The 21,845-nt window shown below is 39.7% G+C and overlaps 1 protein-coding gene across 2 annotated transcripts in view; it reads right to left on the reverse strand.

Annotated features, from left to right (window-relative positions):
• The window catches only part of SV2C (synaptic vesicle glycoprotein 2C), a 274,628-nt gene that overhangs the window by 216,330 nt on the left and 36,453 nt on the right, over nt 1-21,845 (reverse strand). For both annotated transcript variants that reach the window (XM_010341067.3, XM_010341060.3), the window contains exon 2: nt 7,983-8,663. In XM_010341067.3, coding sequence (XP_010339369.1) covers nt 7,983-8,562 — 580 coding nt within the window. In that variant the 5' untranslated portion in view covers nt 8,563-8,663. The remainder of the gene's footprint in view (nt 1-7,982; nt 8,664-21,845) is intronic.

The raw sequence follows: 21,845 nt of genomic DNA on the forward strand, positions 1-21,845 counted from the left end.
TAGTCTGATTTGGTACAGCTGATAGCAAAACAAAGTAAAACAAAAACCACTACTCCATTTCTATCCAGAAATATATCCCAAATTTGTAAATATCTATATTTATTCTAGAATGATTTAGAAATATTTTTAAAACTTTCACGAGTTTATAAAAATGGAAAAAAATAAAATTCCAGTTGTATGTAAAAGTATTGTCTTTTTAATCCTTTGATGTTATTGGTCCATCTCTGTTTTCACTCAATATACCAACCAACTCTAGCTAATACTGCAGTTGTTTTAAAGGAAATCCCAACAGAATATTTCTTCTTTTGTTAAACCCTAAAGGAATAAGGGTGCAGGTCATAACTATCCAGGTCTTCTCTCAAAGAAACTACCCTTTCTAGAAGTGGCAAACAAAGCAAAGGGGCATGGGGGAATTAATTCTGTATATTTCAAGGAATTCTAGCATCCACGTAAAAACTTTAGAGGCCAGGTACGGTGGCTCACACCTGTAATCCCAGCACTTTGGGAGGCCAAGATGAGTGGATCACCTCAGGTCAGGAGTTCAAGACCAGCCTGGCCAACATAGTGAAACCCCATCTCTACTAAAAATAAATAAATTAGCCAGGTGTGATGGTGTGTGCCTGTAGCCTCAGCTACTTGGGAGGCTGAGGCAGGAGAATCACTTGAAACAAAGAGGCAGAGGTTGCAGTGGGCCAAGATTGTGCCTCTGCACTCCAGCCTGGGTGACAGAGTGAGACTCCATCTCAAAACAAACAAACAAAAAACTATAGAGAGGTTGAAAACATGCTCTATCTATTTTAACCTATAAAATTAGTCTATAGTGCAAAGTGATCTTAAAAAAGCAGAGTAGCAGAAAAAATAAACTTCATAGCATCTATGAAGATGGAATATTTTTCCAGGAAACCTAGGTGAACACCCAAGCAGGCCTCCCAGGATGCAAGACTGGTTTGGATCTGGTCTTGTATGTTCAGAAACCCAATATGTCATCACACTAAGGACAGATCTCTCTTAGAAGCAGACTCCTAATGGCCAACCTCACCACGACTGATAGAAAAAAACAGAATGCCAGTTGGCCAATTAAAATAAAAAACAGAACTCCCGAGAAAACTGGCATTCTTGGCCAGCATATTTCTGACGGGCAAGCTCGAGAGAAAGCTGAATTTGAAATCCTCAAGTTGCTTTGGAACACGGAATGAGAATGAGAGGTCTTTGCTGCAGGAGCCATCTCTTCACTAATTCCAGGCCAAGGATGCCTAATGCATCTTTCCCTACAATAGGGATATATGTGGCCCCAAAATAGATAGGCTAAAGCTTTAGGTCAGGGCACCTCAACCCTGAGCATTATTTGGAAGGGCACTGCTGACATCTGCACGTATGACTTTCTCTTTGGTATTCTTCCTCTACTGAGTTTCAATTCAAAATAATACATTCTTACTTTAGATACGTTCACATCTTCAGGTAGTTTTCAAAGTGTTAAATGTCTCAGAGACTTGTTATTCATTCATTCAACAAACATTTGTGGAGATCCTATTATGTATCACCCACCGGTCTGGGCAGGAGGATACAGTAGGGAACAACAGACAAAATCCCTGCTTCCCGTGAGGCTTACATTCTCTTTCTTTATTTTTTCTGCTACTCTGCCTCTTTAAGATGACTTTGCACTATGGGCTAATTTTTTAGGTGAATTCTCCAAGGCAACCAAATTTCTCATTTGTGACCATATATTTGCCATTATGTACAGTTTATAATTACAAAAAAAAAAAAAAACCAGGTGATATCTTCTGTTAAGGTTTTTAAAAAGCAGAGAAAAATGTACAAGTTCAACAGGTGACTACTCAGTCAGACTTCACAAGCAAAAAGTGAATTTCCAGATCACCTTTATCTTGCTTGACATACCAGGGTGGTACATTTTCACCAGGAATGGAGAGCCTTGTTCTTCCCGGGGTTATCCCCATTAAAAGGGCTTTAATTGAAAATGTTATGGAACTGGAAAGGAACATAGGATTAAGAGTTGGTATATGTGTTCCAGAGTCTGCCTCAGCTAATACCCAGCTACAGATTGAGCAAGTCAACTGAACTCTCTAGGTCTCCTACCTTCATCTTTAAAATGACAGGGTTTGCCTGAGTCACTAAGGAATCAACAGCTGGGAAATATCATGTTTCCCCCTGGTAATAGAATCCAAACATTTTTCAGCTCAAGCTTTCTTTTGGCGCCTTGGGCCATGCCCCCACACATCCTGGCTACTTCATAGCATTACTTCATCAAACACTGACCCTGTAATACCAGTGTGACAGCTGAAGTCGCTGATATTCCAGATAAGATGTTAAAATATTTTGTTGTTTAGCTATGGAATCCTTTACGCACGTAAATGGTGAATCTGAGCCTGCTCTGATGAAGCAGAGGGAAGGGATGCCAGAAGGGGTCCGTCACCCCTCCTCCCCACTCCCACTGCAGCTCCAAAGAGGACTCTGTAGAACTAGCGTCTCTAATTAGCATGTCTGGAGGAGCATATAGACCAAATTGTAAATATGTCCACTGGTTCCGCAGAGAAAGGGGAGCTTTAAAGAGGACTGTATTAAGAATATATTTTTTTTAAAATTACAAAATCTAAGTGTCATACAGAGGAATTTACTTCTGGTTGTTAGTTATTTTGGGGCCAGAAGACCCTCTAACCCCTTGCTAAGCTACCTGATATCTTCATTAGTCATTGTCTGCCTCCTGCTTAGCTGTGTTCTCTGGTTAAACCTCCCTTTTCAGTCTACCTAGCAGACGAACACCCTCCAAAACAGACTTCATTAGCCTCTCCATCTGCTCTGCCTCCCATGTACCTGCCTAATCCTGTGGCTATCATCCTCAACTACCTACTTATCTTTCTCATTCATAAAATGTTTCCATTTCTCTTCCAGAAATGCTTCCAATTCTGATGCCCCTCTCACCCTATTAACTGATACAGTTCGGAATTTTGTCATGTTTTGCCTGGGCCTCCTGATATTTACGTTTCTATTAATTATTATAACAGCTATCGCTTATTAGTGTTTTCTATATAGTCAATGCTTTGCTAAGAACTATACATACATTATCTCATTTAATCCTCCCAATCTAATTGGGTATTCTTATTGCCAATGTACCGATATGAAAACTGAGGCACAGAGAAATTTAAATTCCTTGCAAATGGTCACACAAATGAGTGGCTTAAAGTCCATGTCCATTTGACATTTTAAGTCTCTCTCCCACCTAATTCTCTCTCCATACTGCTGCCACAGGTAGTTTTCTAAAACACAGGTCTAATGATTTAATGAAAAAATCCAACCCCCCTCTTGGCATTAAGGTCTTTCACAATATTTCCACAGTGTGACTTGTCAGCTCCAACACTTCTACCTCTGCCACACATAAGTTCGCATAATTGCCTAACAAGCCAGGCTACTGGGCAATTATAACAGCTTCCTGAAGTGCCATTCTTCCTCTAATCTGCCTGGTAAACTCTTATTCAGCTCTCAAAACCCTGTTTATACTATTTATTTTTAAACTTTAAGCTCTGAGATACATGTGCAGAACGTGCAGGTTTGTTACATAGATATACATGTACCACGGTTCAAGCCCTGTTTAAATGTCACTTTCTAGATGGGTTTTCATCAGTTCCCAAAGGCAAACTTAGTCGTTCCCTCCTTGGCAATCCTACAGCATTTTATTCAATATCTCTGTCATAGGAAAAAAAAAAAACCACATAAAGCACTAACATTTATCACAAGTGTATTTGTCACATTGTAAAAAAAAAAAAAAGAAAAAAAAGTTCCTGACAAAGATCACAACATACTAATTAGAATATCCTCTTAATGTACCTTGTTGTATGCCTGCCTCAGAGTTGGTACTCAATTAACGCTTAGCGAATGAAACGTTCTTGCTATCTCCACTTTTCTCAATATTCACGTTTCTTCCCAAGCAATCTGGCCCTGTCTCGCTTATGCTACTTAAACTCCTGTCCTGAAAACTACCAACACATATGGGAATTAGGGGTAGCAGCTGATATTTGCTCTGAAAAGGATAAAAGAAAAACGGGATACTTCACTATTAATTAGTTCAGGTTTAGTTATTAAAGTACATTTTGGGTTAGTATATGTTGCTTTTCACCTATTTTGTATTAGTCAATACCTAGCTGTGATAATATTTTAGTTCCTAAATATCACTCATCTTTGCAACCCTTAGCAATAAAGCAGTTGAACCAATAATTATTAATTTCTCGGCTTCACTGGGTGGGCCTTAGAAGGAAATAAGCCAGTGAGCAAGAGGCCAACCCTTGAGAAGAGACGCCAGCACGCTGTTTGATCTGCTTTAACAGGCTAGAGTCAGAGTAGGGCTGAGCTGAAAATGGTTGGACATCCTTCCTGCCTATGGGTAATCTTAGAACCAACCCTGCCCCCCTCAACAACCGTTGGACAAAAAGCTAGGTCAGTTGTGGCCAGAAAGGGCTCACTTCCACAGCATGCACTCTAAGCCACAGCAAATGGGAGGGAAGAATGCCTGATGTCCTGGAAAACCCTGCCTGGTGACCAGGGGCTGGGAATCCTGAGGACACATTTTCACTTCACTTAATACAAAGGCTTACAACCTTCCTAGTCTGGCTCATTGCGTTTATTGTGCTCACTGCGTTCATCTCAAGAGCTGTTTGCAGCAGCCAATAACTCTTAATTGTCAGGTCTGAGACTGAGAGGCTGAGAGGTTTCAGCCTCTACTTCGAGACTGCGGCACCTGAAAGCTATACATCCCTTCCTACTTCCAGCAACTTCCAGACCTCCCTTTATTCTGACTGCTCCTCTTTCTCTGGCTGCTCCTTTGCCTCCTAATGATTCCTCCTCCACCCCCAGCTCCATAAATAGTATTCAGCAGGAAACCACTCTCTCCCTGGTTAAGGTCATTGGCAGTGTTGTCTTAAACAAGATGGCTTCCAAATCTCTGGGCATTTCAGCTCACGTGGGGACTAGCCCATTGGCACTCCACTAGGATTGTCCCCAAGGACCTCAGAATGAGAGGGTGTCAAACCAGACATTTTCATCTTTCTCTCTCCTGCTAAAATCTATACTCTGCCTTAATTTAATGAACTGCCATTATTTCATTGATTGGTCCCATCCTCCCCACTCCAAGCTGATCAGTGAGCAAATCTTTGCTGACTCTACCTCTGGAGCAGCTCTGAAATCCATTCCTTCTCTCCACCGCTTTAGGCAGGGCCTTACCCTGTAACGCGTTCTCCCTGCTCGAAGTCTCTGTATTTACACTTGTCTTACGGCCACTGATACTGGGTGTCTACACTGGCAATCTACCCATTTGTGATTTCTCCATATTAGACTATAACTTCCTTGGATAGAGAAACCTTGTCTCTCTCTCTCTCTCTCTCTTTTTTTTTTGTCCTATTAATCCTGTGAAAATACTGTGCTTTACACATAATAAGTGCTTAATATATAGACATTAGCAATAGAGAACAGATTATCTTAAAGTGACTTCCCTTGTTCTTCCAAAGAGCACATCATTAGATAATTAAATATTTACTCTAACTTCTTCTGGCCCAATTAACAATGTTATATATACACACAGACCATACACACAGACACATGCACACACTGTATGCCCTTAGCTACCTTTAAGTCAATCTTTTAGCAAACACAAAGAGGGACTCAATCTCCCAAATAATTAAAACATAAATTGGGTCATATTTTTGTTCCTGGTCTTCCTTGAGGAAAATGACACAATGCTTGGTAGCAAATGTGAAGTTATTTTGCAAATCTATATCCTCAAAATGCCACCAAACATGGTTCATGCATCCTGCTTTCTTGCATTTTGATCCTATCGCTATGACTTAGTGTGGTAATTATATTACAAAGCTATTATTTGATGAAATGAAAATGGCAAAACAATTTAAATGCTTGTCTAAAAAGACTCTGTAAGAATGCAATTATGAGTGAAATTACAATGGCAAAATAATTGAAATGCAAGTCTGGAAGGCACAGTTGTGAAACCATTAAAATGCTCCTGTTGGGGACTCACAACATTGAGTGAAACTATACACTCCTGGGGACACATTTTTAATTCACTAAAGCAGCCAACATTTATGGACAGATGAGAATATCTGGCCTCCAATTGTGCTGCAGCATTATTAACACTTCTAAATGCCACCTGGGGGTGGGTAACATCACCAGGGTTTCTGGGTTTAGAGGGTAGTTGGATAAGATAACCATATGTTGTACTGTGCTTTCATATAGCACCAAGAAGATAAAGGCACACAGGCAAGTTGGGCTTAGATTTTTCTGTAGTGTTCCCAGTATCAATGGTAGGATCATAACATTAAAATATTTTTATTTTTTACTCTAAATGTAAGCTGGCAATTATTAAATATTTGTGAGGATGTATTTCTAAGGATCTATCTTCTTTATACATTCTGCTGATACATTTCTTCAGCAAAATCTCGATACATATTTTGATGTGTAGGCTTACAGTTGGATATACTTGCTCACCAAAAGAAAAAAACAAAAATGAAATACAGAGCTAGATGCAAAACTGATCTGCTGAGATGGTCAATTTGACAAATGACCAAGGACCCTCCTCTGAAGCATGGTGATATCTGCCTTTGAGAGTGGAACACACAAATGAGTGTATCAGCAAAATATGCAAAATATGCTCCTGACTCCCACCCCTTCAACCTACACAATCTACTTTCATGGATCCATTTCTTTTAGCTAAGCATAAAGAAACAAATACTAGGAGTGGGTCATATAAAAGAAACAAGCGTTAAAGGAATACAAAGATGTATATCGTTTTCTCACCCATGATTGTCTCTCTTGTGTTGTCATAGAGCAAGTTAGGATATGGCATTTAATTTTAATCACCCAGAAATTTTCTCAGCATCAATGATAATAACATTACTTAACAAAGTTACTACGTTTCCACAAAAAGAATTGTATACTTTCGTTTTTGAAGCTTTAGTTTAACGAAATCCCATGGAAACATAGATACTAAGTATTTTTACTTTCTTTCATAGACTCTGAAACACATAGATTTAATAGACACATACACATGTTTTCTGAGGCAGGATTTGCAAGAGCAGTTTGGAAATCCTCCTGATTTTCTATACCAAGTGTTTGCATTGGACCCTTAAACTGCTGGGGGGGATATTTCACTGCATGCATGCTTCTCGCCTACTTATTTTCCCTTGCACAAACTCAGAGAGTGCTAACTACAGCTTTGTAAAAATATGAACCTGGGTGCATGGTAACTTCAAAACAAAAATCAAATCTTCCATATAGATATTTTATAGAGAGGTCGTATTATTTTTAACACACATAATTTAAATATTTATATGATTTAAAATATATAAAGAAATGAAGTTTTTCTAGTTTGGACACAAAGTTACACACCTTGAAAAAGATTAAAAAATCAACTATAGAAAATTCTGTGAATAAGGCTGATTGAAAATCTAAGCAAACATACACATAGATAATAGAAAAAATTAAAGTTATCAGGGTCCTAAAATATTTAAACTACTCTATTCACATAAAATTTGAAATCGTATTTGTCAGAGTTTCATAGAACAAATCTCTGTATTTAGAAATAATACTGTGTTGAATATAACAGCATTATTAACTTCCAAGGGAGTAGCTTCAGAATGTAATAAAGAAACCAATACAACGATGATAAAAATACAAGTTAAATAAAACACACTCGAACTTACTTTGAAATGCTTAAAAATAAATTGAATGGATAGATGATAAAGGAAATATAGTAAATATTAACTGCAGACTCTAGGTGGTAGGTATACACAGGTGTTCACTGTACAAATATTTTGATTCTTTCGTATGCTTAAGTTTTTTCATAATAAAAAATGTTAGAAAAAAATGCAATGCTCTAGATGAAAAGTATTTATTCTCTATGTTGCTAACTGTGCTTAACAAATAAGCCAGTTTCAGAATCGGTCTCCATGACACCACACACTCACCTAGCCATCCAGATCCTGAATTTGGGATGCAGAGGTCTGTCTCAGCACTGGGTAACACGAAGCCAACGACAAACACCTCTACGCCATCTGCCATAAGAGCCATGCCCAGGACAAAGAAAAGGGCCCACTGAAAACGACCATGACCACATTCTTGGATTATCAGCTCATACTGCTGGGCTAGCTCTTCCTCGTCAGCTCTCCTTTCTGATTCCAGCTCCCGCCGGTCCTTGTACTCATCTCCCTTGGGCTGCCCCACTGACACGATGCTGTCCTTCGCTTGGTTCATACTGGGGATGCCCTGATACTCCCCCTCATAGATCTCATCATCTTCATCATGCCCCTCAGTGGCCTCACTTGAGCCTTCGTCATCGTTGGCCTCCCCATCATAGGTTTCTCCAGCAGGGTAGTAGTCATCATCGTCTTCCTCATCTTGGAACCGACTGTAGGACCTCTGGGTGTATTCATCCTGGGCTCGGTCCACGGCTTGATTCACCTTCTTTACTGTTTGTTTCTTCACCTCTCTGGCAATGTCCTTAGCACCCTTCATCAGTGAAGTCCTATCCTTGTAAGAGTCCTCCATCTTATCTCAACTGATGGTCAATTAGAAGACGGGAATTGTTCACAGCCTTTGTTCAGTGGTTCAGCTCTGATGGCATCATCCACTTTGGGTTCAAAACAGAACTGCGAAAGAAAAAGCAGGAGATGGTTATTATTCCTTTCCGTATCTTTTTTACCATCTATTTCTTGACCTCTTTTCAATGTCCCACAAACTACCACACAGAATTAGTTTTTCCTTTTTTTAATCTCATTGTACACATGTACACCTTATGCTGCTTCTCTGCTTAAGTGTGAGCAGCACGCTTGGAGTATTTAGGGTTTTCGCTGCTATTATTATTGTTTCATGTTAAGAAATTCTACCCCCAGGGTAATAGTACACAGAAATTCCCCTGAGAATAAAACAGCATCTTGCATCTTTTAAAGTACATCCAGCGCATTTTGAAAGTGCTACAACCATATACCGTAATTGAGAAAAATAATATTGCTCACAGACACATACAAATATTGCAAAGGCAAAACCAGAGTATTAGAAGAATCCTACTGGGCCTGTTTCCTCACATTGAACAGCAAGCAGCCCCATACACAATTGCTATCAAACTGTAGTTATATTTTTAAGATTGCATTTCCCCCTACTTAACATTGTGTTTCCTTCCAGCAAATGATAACAGAGACTCCCATGCCATGCTGAACTGACAATGAATATATTCCCCTAGCATAGTGTCATATCCATAGGATTGGCAGAGTTCATCCAATGATTTTACAGATACATTTGATGTTGAATTAAAACATACGGCTTGTTTGGTGGGAGGAGTCTGCCCTTTCAGAAACTAGCCCCAGGCCATCAGGGACAGGTGAGCTCCATGTGATGTGCCGTCACAACCCCACTTCTATTTTCTTCATCTCTGGACACCCACTACACACACACTCTCTCTTCCTCCTTCCCACCTCCTCCTACTGCCACTCTGCCTAGCTGCTTTTTTGGTAATTAAGTCTGAAGCTTCCATGACCTGTCATTTGGTTTTCTTTTTCACTGATAGCACCCCCATGCCTTGGTTCCTTCAATTCGGGCTGACCTCATGGTAACGTATATTCTATTTGTCCACTCAGCTGTCTCTTTTGGCGGCTCATGTGAGCCATTGTCAGGTTCATCCTTGTACACAGATAATACAGAGGTTAAAAAAGTCTTTCTCCCTCATCATTAACTCCTCAAGCCTTATGCTATGGCAGCCTTCCAAACATTGATTTATATAATTGTCATTTCTACCTTCTCTTTTTGTACCTAGTATAAAATATTTAAAGCGGCAATTACTAACGTACATTTAACTACTCATCCAAATGGCACAATCAAGCCTGGAAATAAAGACAAACAGATGTTTGTTTATAAATGGACCATTCTTCATTCCCACTGAATACCTACAAATGCCCAGTAGGCAAACAGGAGTACGGCTCTCACAGACGTGCATTTTGGAAGATGATAAAAGAAATTAAAATAAACATATGATTGCAAGGTTTTTAACCAAACAAATGTTTTAGTAAATTATTTTTCTGTTTGTTCTCCCTCTTTTTTATTTTAATTATTTTTGGAGAACTGAGAGGAAGAGAAAGGGAAGAAGAGTGAGATGGGAGAATCCATGAGAACAGTTAGAAAAATGGGAAGGTGGTGAGAAAAGAGGCTGACGATGGGATGCTCAGAAACTCAAGGAAAAGGGGCAGGGAGGACGATGATGAAGTTGGAAATTGAGAGACATTTCCTACTTTAAAAATTAACAGTAAAATCAGAATATTTCACACAGTAAATAAACCACCATCCTATACATAGAACAGATGATCATATCAGACACTGTACACAGCTGCTTCCTGTACATAATCAGCCCCAGAAACACCATTAAGTGAGCTCCAAAGCCCTCTGAGTTGAAAGCAGAATCTGAACGACCCTACGGCACTACCCCAGTGCCTTTCATAATGGAAAGCCTCTGCCATAGCTGTTTCTAAGGAAACGTACATCAACTGACTGCGTTTGGCTTTTCTGCTTTTGTTCTCGGCCACAGGTATCTTTACCACACGCTTTACAGGGCTCTCCTCCCTAAACAGGTCCTCGTATAGGAGCCACCTCTGCTAGAGACAAGAGGTATGATGTCTTAAATGTCACGGGTATGACTGGAAAAGTGGATAATTCTAACCCTCTGAGAAATCTAAGCACTTGCGCAATGAGACATAAAATAAGAATTTTACAATTAAACATTCCAAGTTTGAAAACATCCTTGTAGAGATCTTAGTTTTAATTCTGGGGCAAAACAAAGCATGTGCACATATAAGTTCTCTTTTTGTATCTCAAGATTTCTCATCCCCCAAATCGAAGCTTGGGTAAGTGTTTTGAGGGAAGAGATTTGTTCTTTCAGTTTGTAGTTGTACTAAAGCAAAGGAGATTTTTCTGTGCTCTTGCATAAACAAGAAATATGAATACTTATTCAAAAATTCTCTTTAAAATTAGATGTTTGTAGATATTGCCATTGGGGTAAGCTGGTGAAAAGTACGGGGGTCTCTCTGAATTATTACTTACAACTGCATGTGAATATACAATAATTTCAAAATATAGAGTTAAAGCGAAACTCCAAATTTGTACTATCCTTACAAAGCCATCCTGGAATAGGTGCAAGATGTTTGGCTAGTGGACAGATTATTCAGGGGCAGAGTTATAATTCTATGCCCTCTGGTAAATGGAAAAATGTAAAAAGCTCGGTTCATTAAAGATATTGCCAGGAAAATGGCAGATTGATATCTACACGGGAAGGCTATGCCTGAATTAAAGCAGCAATCCTCAAGGGCGGGGCCCACATACCAGGTGTGGCCTATAAGAAGGTCCGAGAGCAGCTGTTTACAGCATCGTCCATGTTTACTTTTGTTTCTCGAATAAATTACAGAGTGATGCCACACAATATGTGCCGGACTTCGTTTCAATGAAAAGCAAAACAAAACAGACCACCTTGATTTGGTGCTTACCATATGTGAGGCATTGTGCTCAAAGCTTCCTGTATGTCCCTTTATTCTTTTATTTAATCTTTACTTCAATCCTACAAAATAGACATTATAGTCCTCCATTTTACAGATGGAAAATTAAGGCTCAGGGAGATTAAATAACTAGCTAAAAGTCACGAAGCTTGTTAGAGGAGAGGCCAGACTCAAGCTCAGATGTGTCTGACCCCAAAGCCTTACCCCTTATCTTCATCTGCCTCACACAGTGGTCTCACTGAGGTCTTATTAAATGCAGTGGCCTTCTTCCTAGTCATTCAAGTATTCCAGTAACTCTTTTTCCATACACTAAAATGGTTTTATAACCTCTTCTCTAAATTGTCGTTTACATTCTGAAGTAAAGAGAATTGTTGTGAGACCGTTCATCAACGATGAGCTTTATATGAGTAATAATTTTAAAATGTGGTCTTGTTTGTTCCAATAAACTACCCTAGGATGGTGGCTGTACTTCAAGAGGTAATATAACCCAGTTAAATAAGACGTCAGTGGTCCAGGACGGCAGGAAAGCAGGCAAAGCAATGAAACTCTAACAACCTCGGATTAAGTACACGATGCTTCTCGTTTACTCAAGTCAATTTCCTTCTCCACGAAATAAGGGGAATCATAACCACCTTCCAGTGTCCTGAGCATTAAAATGAGTTGTTTACACCAGTTTTAGGACAGAATCTGACACATATTCCGTGGTTTCAATTCAGTTCCCCCAGGAACAGACCTAGCCATAAGGAGTCAGCTGCAAAGCATATATCAAAGAGCAGGGCAGGGAGGGGGCGATGGAAGCAGGGCTGCAATTTTAGGTATTGGGCCATGGAGCAAGCTTCAGAAACTCTGGAGTATAAATTATGCCTCGGAATTTTCCCCACCCAGGGCAAAGGTGCTGAGCTTTCATAACACCATGCCAACTGTTGGTTGAGCGCTCCTGAGGGCAATGGTGGAATGTAGGAGCTTCCTGTTCTCTGCACCAAAAGGCAAGGTAGTTTCAGTAGCCTGACGGCAGTCCTCTAAAAAGCCACAGGTGCTGGCCAAGTAAAGCAAAGGCACACTGAAACCAGGTGGGGAGAGCACCCAGATGATGAAAAGGGTCCAGGGACCCAGGACATTAACAGTATCTCTTGTAATAAGCACTTGGATAAATACTTGTTTAGATGGTGTACTCATCATACTAAGCTACAAGACACATAGTTGATTAAAAACTGCATTTATAGAAGTGGCTGTTAAATAATGTTCACAGCAAAGTGAATCTGATGTAGTCAATGATATGCACAATCACTGTGTGTGATATTTTGCACAAATATGTAAAATACAAAGAATAATTATACATATGAGCATTATTCTGGCAAAACACAGTTTTTGTTTCCTTTTTGCTCCTTTGATCAAACACACGTGTCCGATACCGCTAATACTATTTTAAAACTTTCCTACACAACTTCCCACCCTACACAACCCACACACACAGATGTTTCTCTCGGTGTTTTCCCACACCACGCAAACATTCCATCTTTCCTTTGCTTTACTCCTCATCACCACCATCAATCAAAAGATCATGGATAGCGCCTCCTCCCCAAAATATTCTAGAATCTTCTGGATGCTGGGAGAGTCCATTCTTCTAACAACTGTATTTATGCAGCTTTAAAGCCATTGTGTGCTGACAGAGTAATGATAGCAACAATAATGGTTAATCCGTTATTCTGTCAGCCACGTGCCCAGCACTGCAGATGCATTATCACACAGTAACGCTCACAAACATTGTACGGGGGAAGTACTTTTAAAATCCCCACTTCACAGATAAGAAAACTGAAACCTGCCCAGTAACAATGCAAACCTACGCAATGCTACATCAGAGCCCAAGCACATACCCACTACATCTGCTAGTTTTGGTGGAAATGGGAGCCTGTGATGGAAATAGGGATCTGAAACAGCACAGGTGTGTAGAAGGCAGCGCCATGCCAGTAGACTTGTGATCTTCTAAAGTTCTTGCAGATATGTAGTGTGCTGGAACTGGGCAGAGGGGCTCATAACAGCCCTCTTCCCCTCTTAAGCTTGGAACTAAAGGAGACATACGGTGAACAACTGCCAGCTGACTGAACAACTGTGCCCAACTTTATCCCTGATGCCACACCTCCCTCCCAGGTCAGGCATGCTGGGCTACACAGGACTCCTTCTGGAGTGGGGTCGGGTTGAGTGGGGAACTTTCCATGAAGCTTTCCACACTGAGCACATTTTTGAGATGAAGAAATAGAAACTGACCCATCATCCCAGCCTGTCCAAATCTCTGATGTTAAGTGTTTATTATTTAAAGATGCCTCTTCCCCTCCAACCTTCTAAACTACCTGTATGTAGACATTCTCATTCTTAAAGATGCAGTTCAAAAACTGCCTCCTTCATGAAATGATTTCCTTTCTTTATTGCTTAGCCTAATTATATCTTGCAAGCTAAGTGTAGCTGGTTTCCTCCTGGCATTCAATCTTGTTTTCCATTATGCTCATCAATATATGTAAGTTTCCTGAAAACAGGAACCTAGTAAAATACAACACCATAAAGTCATGTTATTGGGATTTTTGTTTATTTTTTTGAGGCAGGGCCTCACTCTTTCACCCAGGCTGGTGTGCTGTGGTGTGATTATGACTCACTGTAGCTTCAACTTCCCAGGCTCAAGCGATCCTCCCACCTCAGCCTCCTGAGTAGCTGGGACTACAGGTATGCACCATCATGCCTGGCTAATAATATCCAGGTCTTTCTATGTTTCCCAGGCTGGTCTAGACCTCTTGTGCTCAAGCAGTCCTCCTACCTCAGCCTCCCAATGTGCTGGGATTATGGGTGTGAGCCACTGTACCTGGTTTTAAAGCAATGTTATTAAATGAGGACTCAAGCCCCATAAGGGGCCAACTCTTAGGTCCCCCGCTTTCTTTATCAGGCAGTTGTCTGGATCAGCAGCTCCCCAAAGTGCAGTATGCAACCTGTGGTCCTATAAGTTCTCTGAGAGGACAGGGTTTGACGGTCATATAAATATTCGAAGTTTGTCTCACACTTCATGTGAAGTATGAGTAGGACGGTTACAGTACAAAGCCTGTTATAAAGAACGCTGCTTAAATGGGTTACCCAACCATTCCAAACTTTCCTAATAACAGAATTCCCTGCCTTCAATGTGACACCAGTGAGCAGTTCTCATTACCCACTTTATGGAAATACTGTATTAAGATGAACACTAAAATTCTTTAAATTCTAATGTCTCTATTATAAAATACCATAACACTCATTAAAATTAATTGAAGCAAGCAGGATAAAAGGCAGAAAATCTACATTAAAATAATATTTCTAAAATAAAAGATGGCATTTCTTTTAAGTCTATCAAAAACTGAAATGAAGTTTTCCAAATGTGATTGCTTAGGATTTTTAAACAGACTTGCTTTAAAAATAGAAAGTATTTAGCATATCTGTATATTTTTAAGGTAATAAGTTATTTGAAGAGCCTGGAAGGTTTAAGTATATTAACATTCATTTTTATGCAATTTTGACACAGTTAATTTGCTCTGTGAAGAACAGATCTCCTAAACCAGGGTAAACTTGACCTCAGCAGTTGTCCAAATCTCAAAAAACCCCAGAGCAGTGAAATCTAAAGGCCTCGCACAAATGACAAACCTGTTTGCATATATAAACTTTTCTGAAGGTCCCAGAAATATCCTTAAGGGAGCCAAAGTGGGCAGTATTCTTCTTTGAAGAAATAATTGAATTCAATTTAGTACAAAATTTTTCTTTCAGACTACAAAACCAAAGCATGCTTATTTAAAACCACTGGACCAGCTCATACAATTTGGATGACTACTAGAAAAAATCAACCAAACAAACAAAATAGCAAGTGTTGGCAGGGATGTGGAGCCACTGTGCACTGTTGGTGGGAATACCAATGTTACAGCCTCTGTGAAAAGTGGTGTGGCAGTTCCTAAAAACATAAAAATAGAATGACCATATGATCTAGCAATTCCACTTCTGGGTATACACACAAAAAATTGAAGCAGATTCTGGAAAAGATATTTATAAATCTATGATCCTAACACTGTTATTCACAGTAGCTCAATCATGGAAGCAACCCATTGGTCCACTGACCAATGAATGGATAGGCAAAATGTGGTATACACATACAACAGAATATTATTCAGCCCTAAAAAGGAAATAAATTCTGAAACATGCTATAATATAGATGAACCATTTTTAAACTATATTTTAAGTTCTGAGATACATGCACAGAACATGCAGGTTTGTTACATAGGTATATATGTGCCATGGTGGTTTGCTGCACCCATCAACTCATCTACATTAGATATTTCTCCTAAAGCTATACCTCTCCTAGCCCTCCAACCCCACAACAGGCCCTGGTGTGTGATATTCCCTTCCCTGTGTCCATGTGTGCTCATTGTTCAGCTCCCACTTACGTGTGAGAATATGTGGTGTTTGGTTTTTCTGTCCCTATGTTAGTTTGCTGAGAATGATGGTTTCCAGCTTCATTCATGTCCCTGCAAAAGACATGAACTCATCCATTTTTATGGCTGCATAGTATTCCATGGTGTATATATGCCACATTTTCTTTATCCAATCTATCATTGATGGGCATTTACGTTGGTTTCAAGTCTTTGCTATTGTGAATAGTGCTGCGATAAACATACATGTGCATGTGTCTTTATAGAAGAATGATTTATAATCCTTTGGGTATATACCCAGTAATGTGATTGTTGGGTCAAACAGTATTTCTGCTTCTAGATCCTTGAGGAATTGCCACACTGTCTTTCACAATAGTTCAACTAATTTTGACTCCCACCAACAGTGTAAAAACATTCCTATTTCTCCACATCCTCTCCAGCATCTGTTGTTTTCTGACTTTTTAATGATCGCCATTCGAACTGGCATGAGATGGTATCTCATTGCGATTTTGATTTGCATTTCTCTAATGACCAGTGGTGATGAGCTTTTTTTCATGTATTTGTTGGCTGCATAAATGTCTTCTTTTGAGAAGTGTCTGTTCATATCCTTCACCCACTTTTTGATGTTTTTTCTTGTAAATTTGTTTAAGTTCCTTGTAGGTTCTGGATATTAGTCCTTTGTCAGATGGGTAGGCTGCAAAATTTTTTCCCATTCTGTTGGTTGCTGATTTACTCTAATGATAGTTTCTTTTGCTATGCAGAAGCTCTTTAGTTTAATTAGATCCCATTTGTCAATTCTGGCTTTTGTTGCCATTGCTTTTGGTGTTTTAGTCATGAAGTCTTTGCCCATACCTATGTCCTGAATGGTATTGCCTAGGTTTTCTTCTAGGGTTTTTATGGTGTTAGATCTTACATTTAAGTCTTTAATCCATCTGGAGTTAATTTCTGTATAAGGTGTAAGGAAGGGATCTAATTTCAGCTTTCTGCATATGGCTAGCCAGTTTTCCCAACACTATTTATTAAATAGGGAATTCTTTCCCCATTGCTTGTTTTTTTTTTTTTTTTTTTTCCAGGTTTGTCAAAGATCGGATGGTTGTAAATGTGTGGTGTTATTTCTGAGGGTTCTGTTTTGTTCCATTAGTTTATATATCTGTTTTGGTACCAATACCATGCTGTTTTGGTTACTGTAGCCTTGTAGTATAGTTTCAAGTTAGGTAGTGTGATGCCTCCAGCTTTGTTCTTTTTGCTTAGGATTGTCTTGGCTATATGGGCTCTTTTTTGGTTCTATATGAAATTTAAAGTAGTTTTTTTCTAATTCTGTGAAGATGTCAATGGTAGTTTGATGGGGACAGCATTGAAGCTATAAATTACTTTGGGGAATATGGCCATTTTCATATTGATTCTTCCCATCATGAGGATGAAATGTTTTTCCATTTGTTTGTGTCCTCTCATTTCCTTTAGCAGTGGTTTGTAGGACCTTGAAGAGGTCCTTCACATCCCTTGTAAGCTATATTCCTAGGTATTTTATTCTCTTTGCAGCAGTTGTAAGTGGAATTTCACACATAATTTGGCTCTCTGTTATTGGTGTATAGGAATGCTTATGATTTTTGCACATTGATTTTTTTATCCTGAGACTTTGCTGAAGTTGCTTATCAGCTTAAGGAGATTTGAGGCTGAGATGATGTATATTTAGAAAATATACAATCATGTTATCTGCAAACAGGGAAAGTTTGACTTCCTATCTTCCTATTTGAATATTCTTTCTTTCTTTTGCCTGATTGCCCTGGCCAGAACTTCCAATACTATGTTGAATAGAAGTGGTGAGAGAGGGCATCCTTGTCTTGTGCTTGTTTTCAAAGGGAATGCTTCCAGCTTTTGCCCATTCAGTATGATATTGGCTGTGGGTCTGTCATAAACAGCTCTTAATTCTGAGATACATTCCATCAATACCTAGTTTATTGAGAGTTTTAGCATGAGGAGGTATTGAATTTTACTGAAGGCCTTTTCTCTATCTATTGAGATAATTATGTGGTTTTTGTCATTGGTTCTTTTTATATGATGGATTATATTTATTGATTTATGTAGTTTGAACCAGCCTTGCATCCCAGGGATGAAGCCAACTTGATTGTGATGGATAAGCTTTTTGACATGATTGTTGATGGTCTTTACAATTTAGAATGCTTTTGCAGTGGTTGGTACCTGTTTTTCCTTTCCATATTTACAGCTTCCTTCAGGAGCTCTTTAAGGCAGGCCTGGTGGTGACAAAATCTGTCAATATTTGCTTGTCTAGAAAGGATTTTATTTCTCCTTCACTTATGAAGCTTAGTTTGGCTGGATATTAAATTCTTGGTTGAAAATTATTTTCTTTAAGAATGTTGAATATTGGTTCCCAGTCTTTTCCAGCTTGTAGGGTTTCTGCAGAGAGATTTGCTGTTAGTCTGATGGGCTTCCCTTTGTGCATAATCTGACCTTTCTCTCTGGCTGCCCTTAACATTTTTTTCCTTCATTTCAACCTTGGTGAATATGACAATTATGTGTCTCAGAATTACTCTTCTCAAAGAGTATCTTTGTGGTGTTCTCTATATATCCTGAATTTGAATGTTGGCCTGTCTTGCTAGGTTGGAGAAGTTCTCCTGGATAATATCCTGAAGAGTGTTTTTCAAATTGGTTCCATTCTCCCTGTTACTTTCGGGTACACCAATCAAATATAGGTTTGGCCTTTTCACATAGTTCCATATTTCTTGGAGGCTTTGTTCATTCATTTTCTTTCTTTTTTCTCTGTTCTTGTCTTCATACTTTATTTCATTAAGTTGATCTTCAATCTCAGATATCCTTTCTCCTACATGATCGATTTGGCTATTGATATTTGTGTATGCTTGAAGAAGTTCTCATGCTGCATTTTTCAGCTCCATCAAGTCATTTATGTTCTTCTCTAAACTGGTTATTCTAGCTAGAAATTTCAGCTAACCTTTTTTCAGGGCTCTTAGCTTCCTTGCATTGGGTTAGAATATGCTCCTTTAGCTCAGAGGAGCTTATTATTATTCACCTTCTGAAGCCTATTTTTGTCAATTCATCAAATTCATTCTCTATCCAGTATTGTTCCTTTGTTGGCAAGAAGTTGTGATTTTTTTTGGAGGAGAACAGGCTTTCTGGTTTTTAGAATTTTCAGTCTTTTTGTACTTGCTTTTCCTCATCTTTGTGGATTTATCTACCTTTGGTCTTTGATGTTAGTAACTGTCGGATGGGGTTTTGTGTGGACATTCTTTTTGTTGATGTTGATGTTATTTTTTTTTTCTTTGTTAGTTTTCCTTCTAACAGTCAGGCCCCTCTGCTGTGGGTCTTCTGGGGTTTGCTGGAGGTCCACTGCAGACCCTGTTTGCCTGGGAATTACCAGCAGGGGTTGCAGAACAACAAAGATTGCTGCCTGTTCCTTTCTCTGGAAGCTGTGTCCCAGAGGGGTACCTGGCAAATGCCAGAGGGAGCTCTTCTGTATGAGATGTCTGTCAACCCCACCTGGGAGGTGTCTCCCAGCCAGGAGGCATGGATGTCAGGGACCCACTTGAGGAGGCATTCTGTCCCTTAGCAGAGTTCGAGCAGTGTGCTGGGAGATCTGCTGTTCTCTTCAGAGCCGGCAGTCAGGAATTTTTATGTCTGCTGAAGCTGTACCCATAGCTGTCCCTTCTTCCAGGTGCTCTCTCCCTGGGAGATGGGAGTTTTACCTATAAACCCCCGGCTGGGGCTGCTTCCTTTCTTTCAGAAATACCTTGCCCAGAGAGGAGAAATCTAGAGACAGAGTCTGGCTACAGTGGCTTTGCCACACTGTGGTGGCTTCCACAACCAGTTCAAACTTCCAGGCCTTTGTTTATGCTGTGAGAGAAAAATGATCTACTCAAGCCTCAGTAATGGTGAACACCCCTCGCCTCAGCAAGCTCAAGCATCCCAGATTGACTTCAGACTGTTGTGCTGGCAGCAAGAATTTTAAGCCAGTGGATCTTAGCTTTCTGGGCTCCATAGGGGTGGAATCCACTAAGCTAGATGACTTGGCTCCCTAGCTTTAGCCCCCTTTCCAGTGCAGTGAATGGTTCTATCTTGCTGGCATTCCAGGCACTACTGGGGTATGAAAAAACTGCACTACTGGGGTATGAAAAAACTGCAGTTCACATCCTTGGTGTGTGTGAGTGCCAATGCAGGCCACCACCATGCCTGTGTTACAGCAGTTCCATGATGATTGTTGCCCGAGGTTAATGTAGTTTTTTGTTAGACCTGTGTTTTACACATTTCTCAGAGTAGGATATTGGTATTATAATTTAGAGGCACAACAGTCAGAAAGTCACAATAACTTAGAAACATGCGCATATTCTTCTGAAATAGCACTCAAAAATGATTAGTGTCAGTATTTTTTCACTTGGGTCAATCAAATCTGTAACTCCGAATCTAAGCTATTAAACAAAAAGTATGCAATAAATGAATTTTGTAAATAAAAAAAAATGGCATTTGCACAAATGGCCACCCAGTTTTGTGCTTGACACCCAGGGGCCTGGTGGTGTAGGCACCTGAGGGAATCTCTTATTCTGCGGGTTGCAAAGACTGTGGGAAAAGCATAGTATCTGGGCTGGAATGCATCATTCCTCATGGCACAGTCCCTCATGGCTTCCCTTGGCTAGGGGAGGGAGTTTCCTGATCTCTTGCACTTCCAGGGTTAGGTGACACCCCACCCTGCTTTGGCTCCTCCTCCATGGGCTCTACTCACTGTCTAACCAGCCCCAATGAGATGAGTCGGGAACCTCAGTTGGAAATGCAGAAATCACCCACCTTCTGCATTGATACCACTGGGAGCTGCAGATTAGAGCTGTTTCTATTTGGCCATCTTCAATATAGATGAATCTACTATGCTAAATGAAATAAGCCAGTCACAAAAAGACAAATACTGTATGATTCTATTTATATGAGATCCTTAGAGCACTCAAAATAATAGTGACAGAATATAGAATGGTGGTTGCCAGTGTCTGGGAGAAGTGGGGAATGGGGAGATTTTATTTAATGGATACTGAGTTTCAGTTTTATGAGATGAAAAGAGTCATGGAGATGAATGGTAGTGATGACTGCACAACACTATGAACATATTCATGTAAAAATGGTTAAGTGGTAAATTTTATGTGATGTGTATTTTATCACAATAAAAATTTGGGGAAAGTAATACTTTAAAAATCCAGAATGTTATAAATAAGAAAATAAAGAACATTGGCCAGGCGTGGTGGCTCAAGCCTCTAATCCCAGCACTTTGGGAGGCCGAGGCAGGTGGATCACGAGGTCAAGAGATCGAGACCATACTGGTCAACATGGTGAAACCCCGTTTCCACTAAAAATGCAAAAAATTAGCTGGGCATGGTGGCACGTGCCTGTAATCCCAGCTACTCAGGAGGCTGAGGCAGGAGAATTGCCTGAACCCAGGAGGTGGAGGTTGCGGTGAGCCGAGATCGCACCATTGCACTGCAGCCTGGGTAAGAAGAGCGAAACTCTGTCTCAAAAAAAAAAAAGAAAATAAAGAACATTTGTATTTCTGCCACCCATAGATGTCCATTCTTAACAATCAGCAAGTTTATATAATGTTTAGACTGTGCAGATGCATAAGCATATGATTGATTTAGATCACACCATACATTTTGAGTTGAAGTCTATTATCTCTAACTCTTTGGGTGTGAATTTTCTCATTTGTTGGGTTAGTTACTATCTCAACTATGACAGGACTTTATCACAAGTTCAGTAATTCTTGGCTGTGAACATATCTTCCATAGTAGTAGTTCTCAAAGTGTGGTCTGAGGATTCCCAGAAAACTCTCAAGACTATTCAAGAAATCTGTGAT

This window comes from Saimiri boliviensis, chromosome 1, assembly GCF_048565385.1.
Source record: "Saimiri boliviensis isolate mSaiBol1 chromosome 1, mSaiBol1.pri, whole genome shotgun sequence".
NCBI lineage: Eukaryota > Metazoa > Chordata > Mammalia > Primates > Cebidae > Saimiri > Saimiri boliviensis.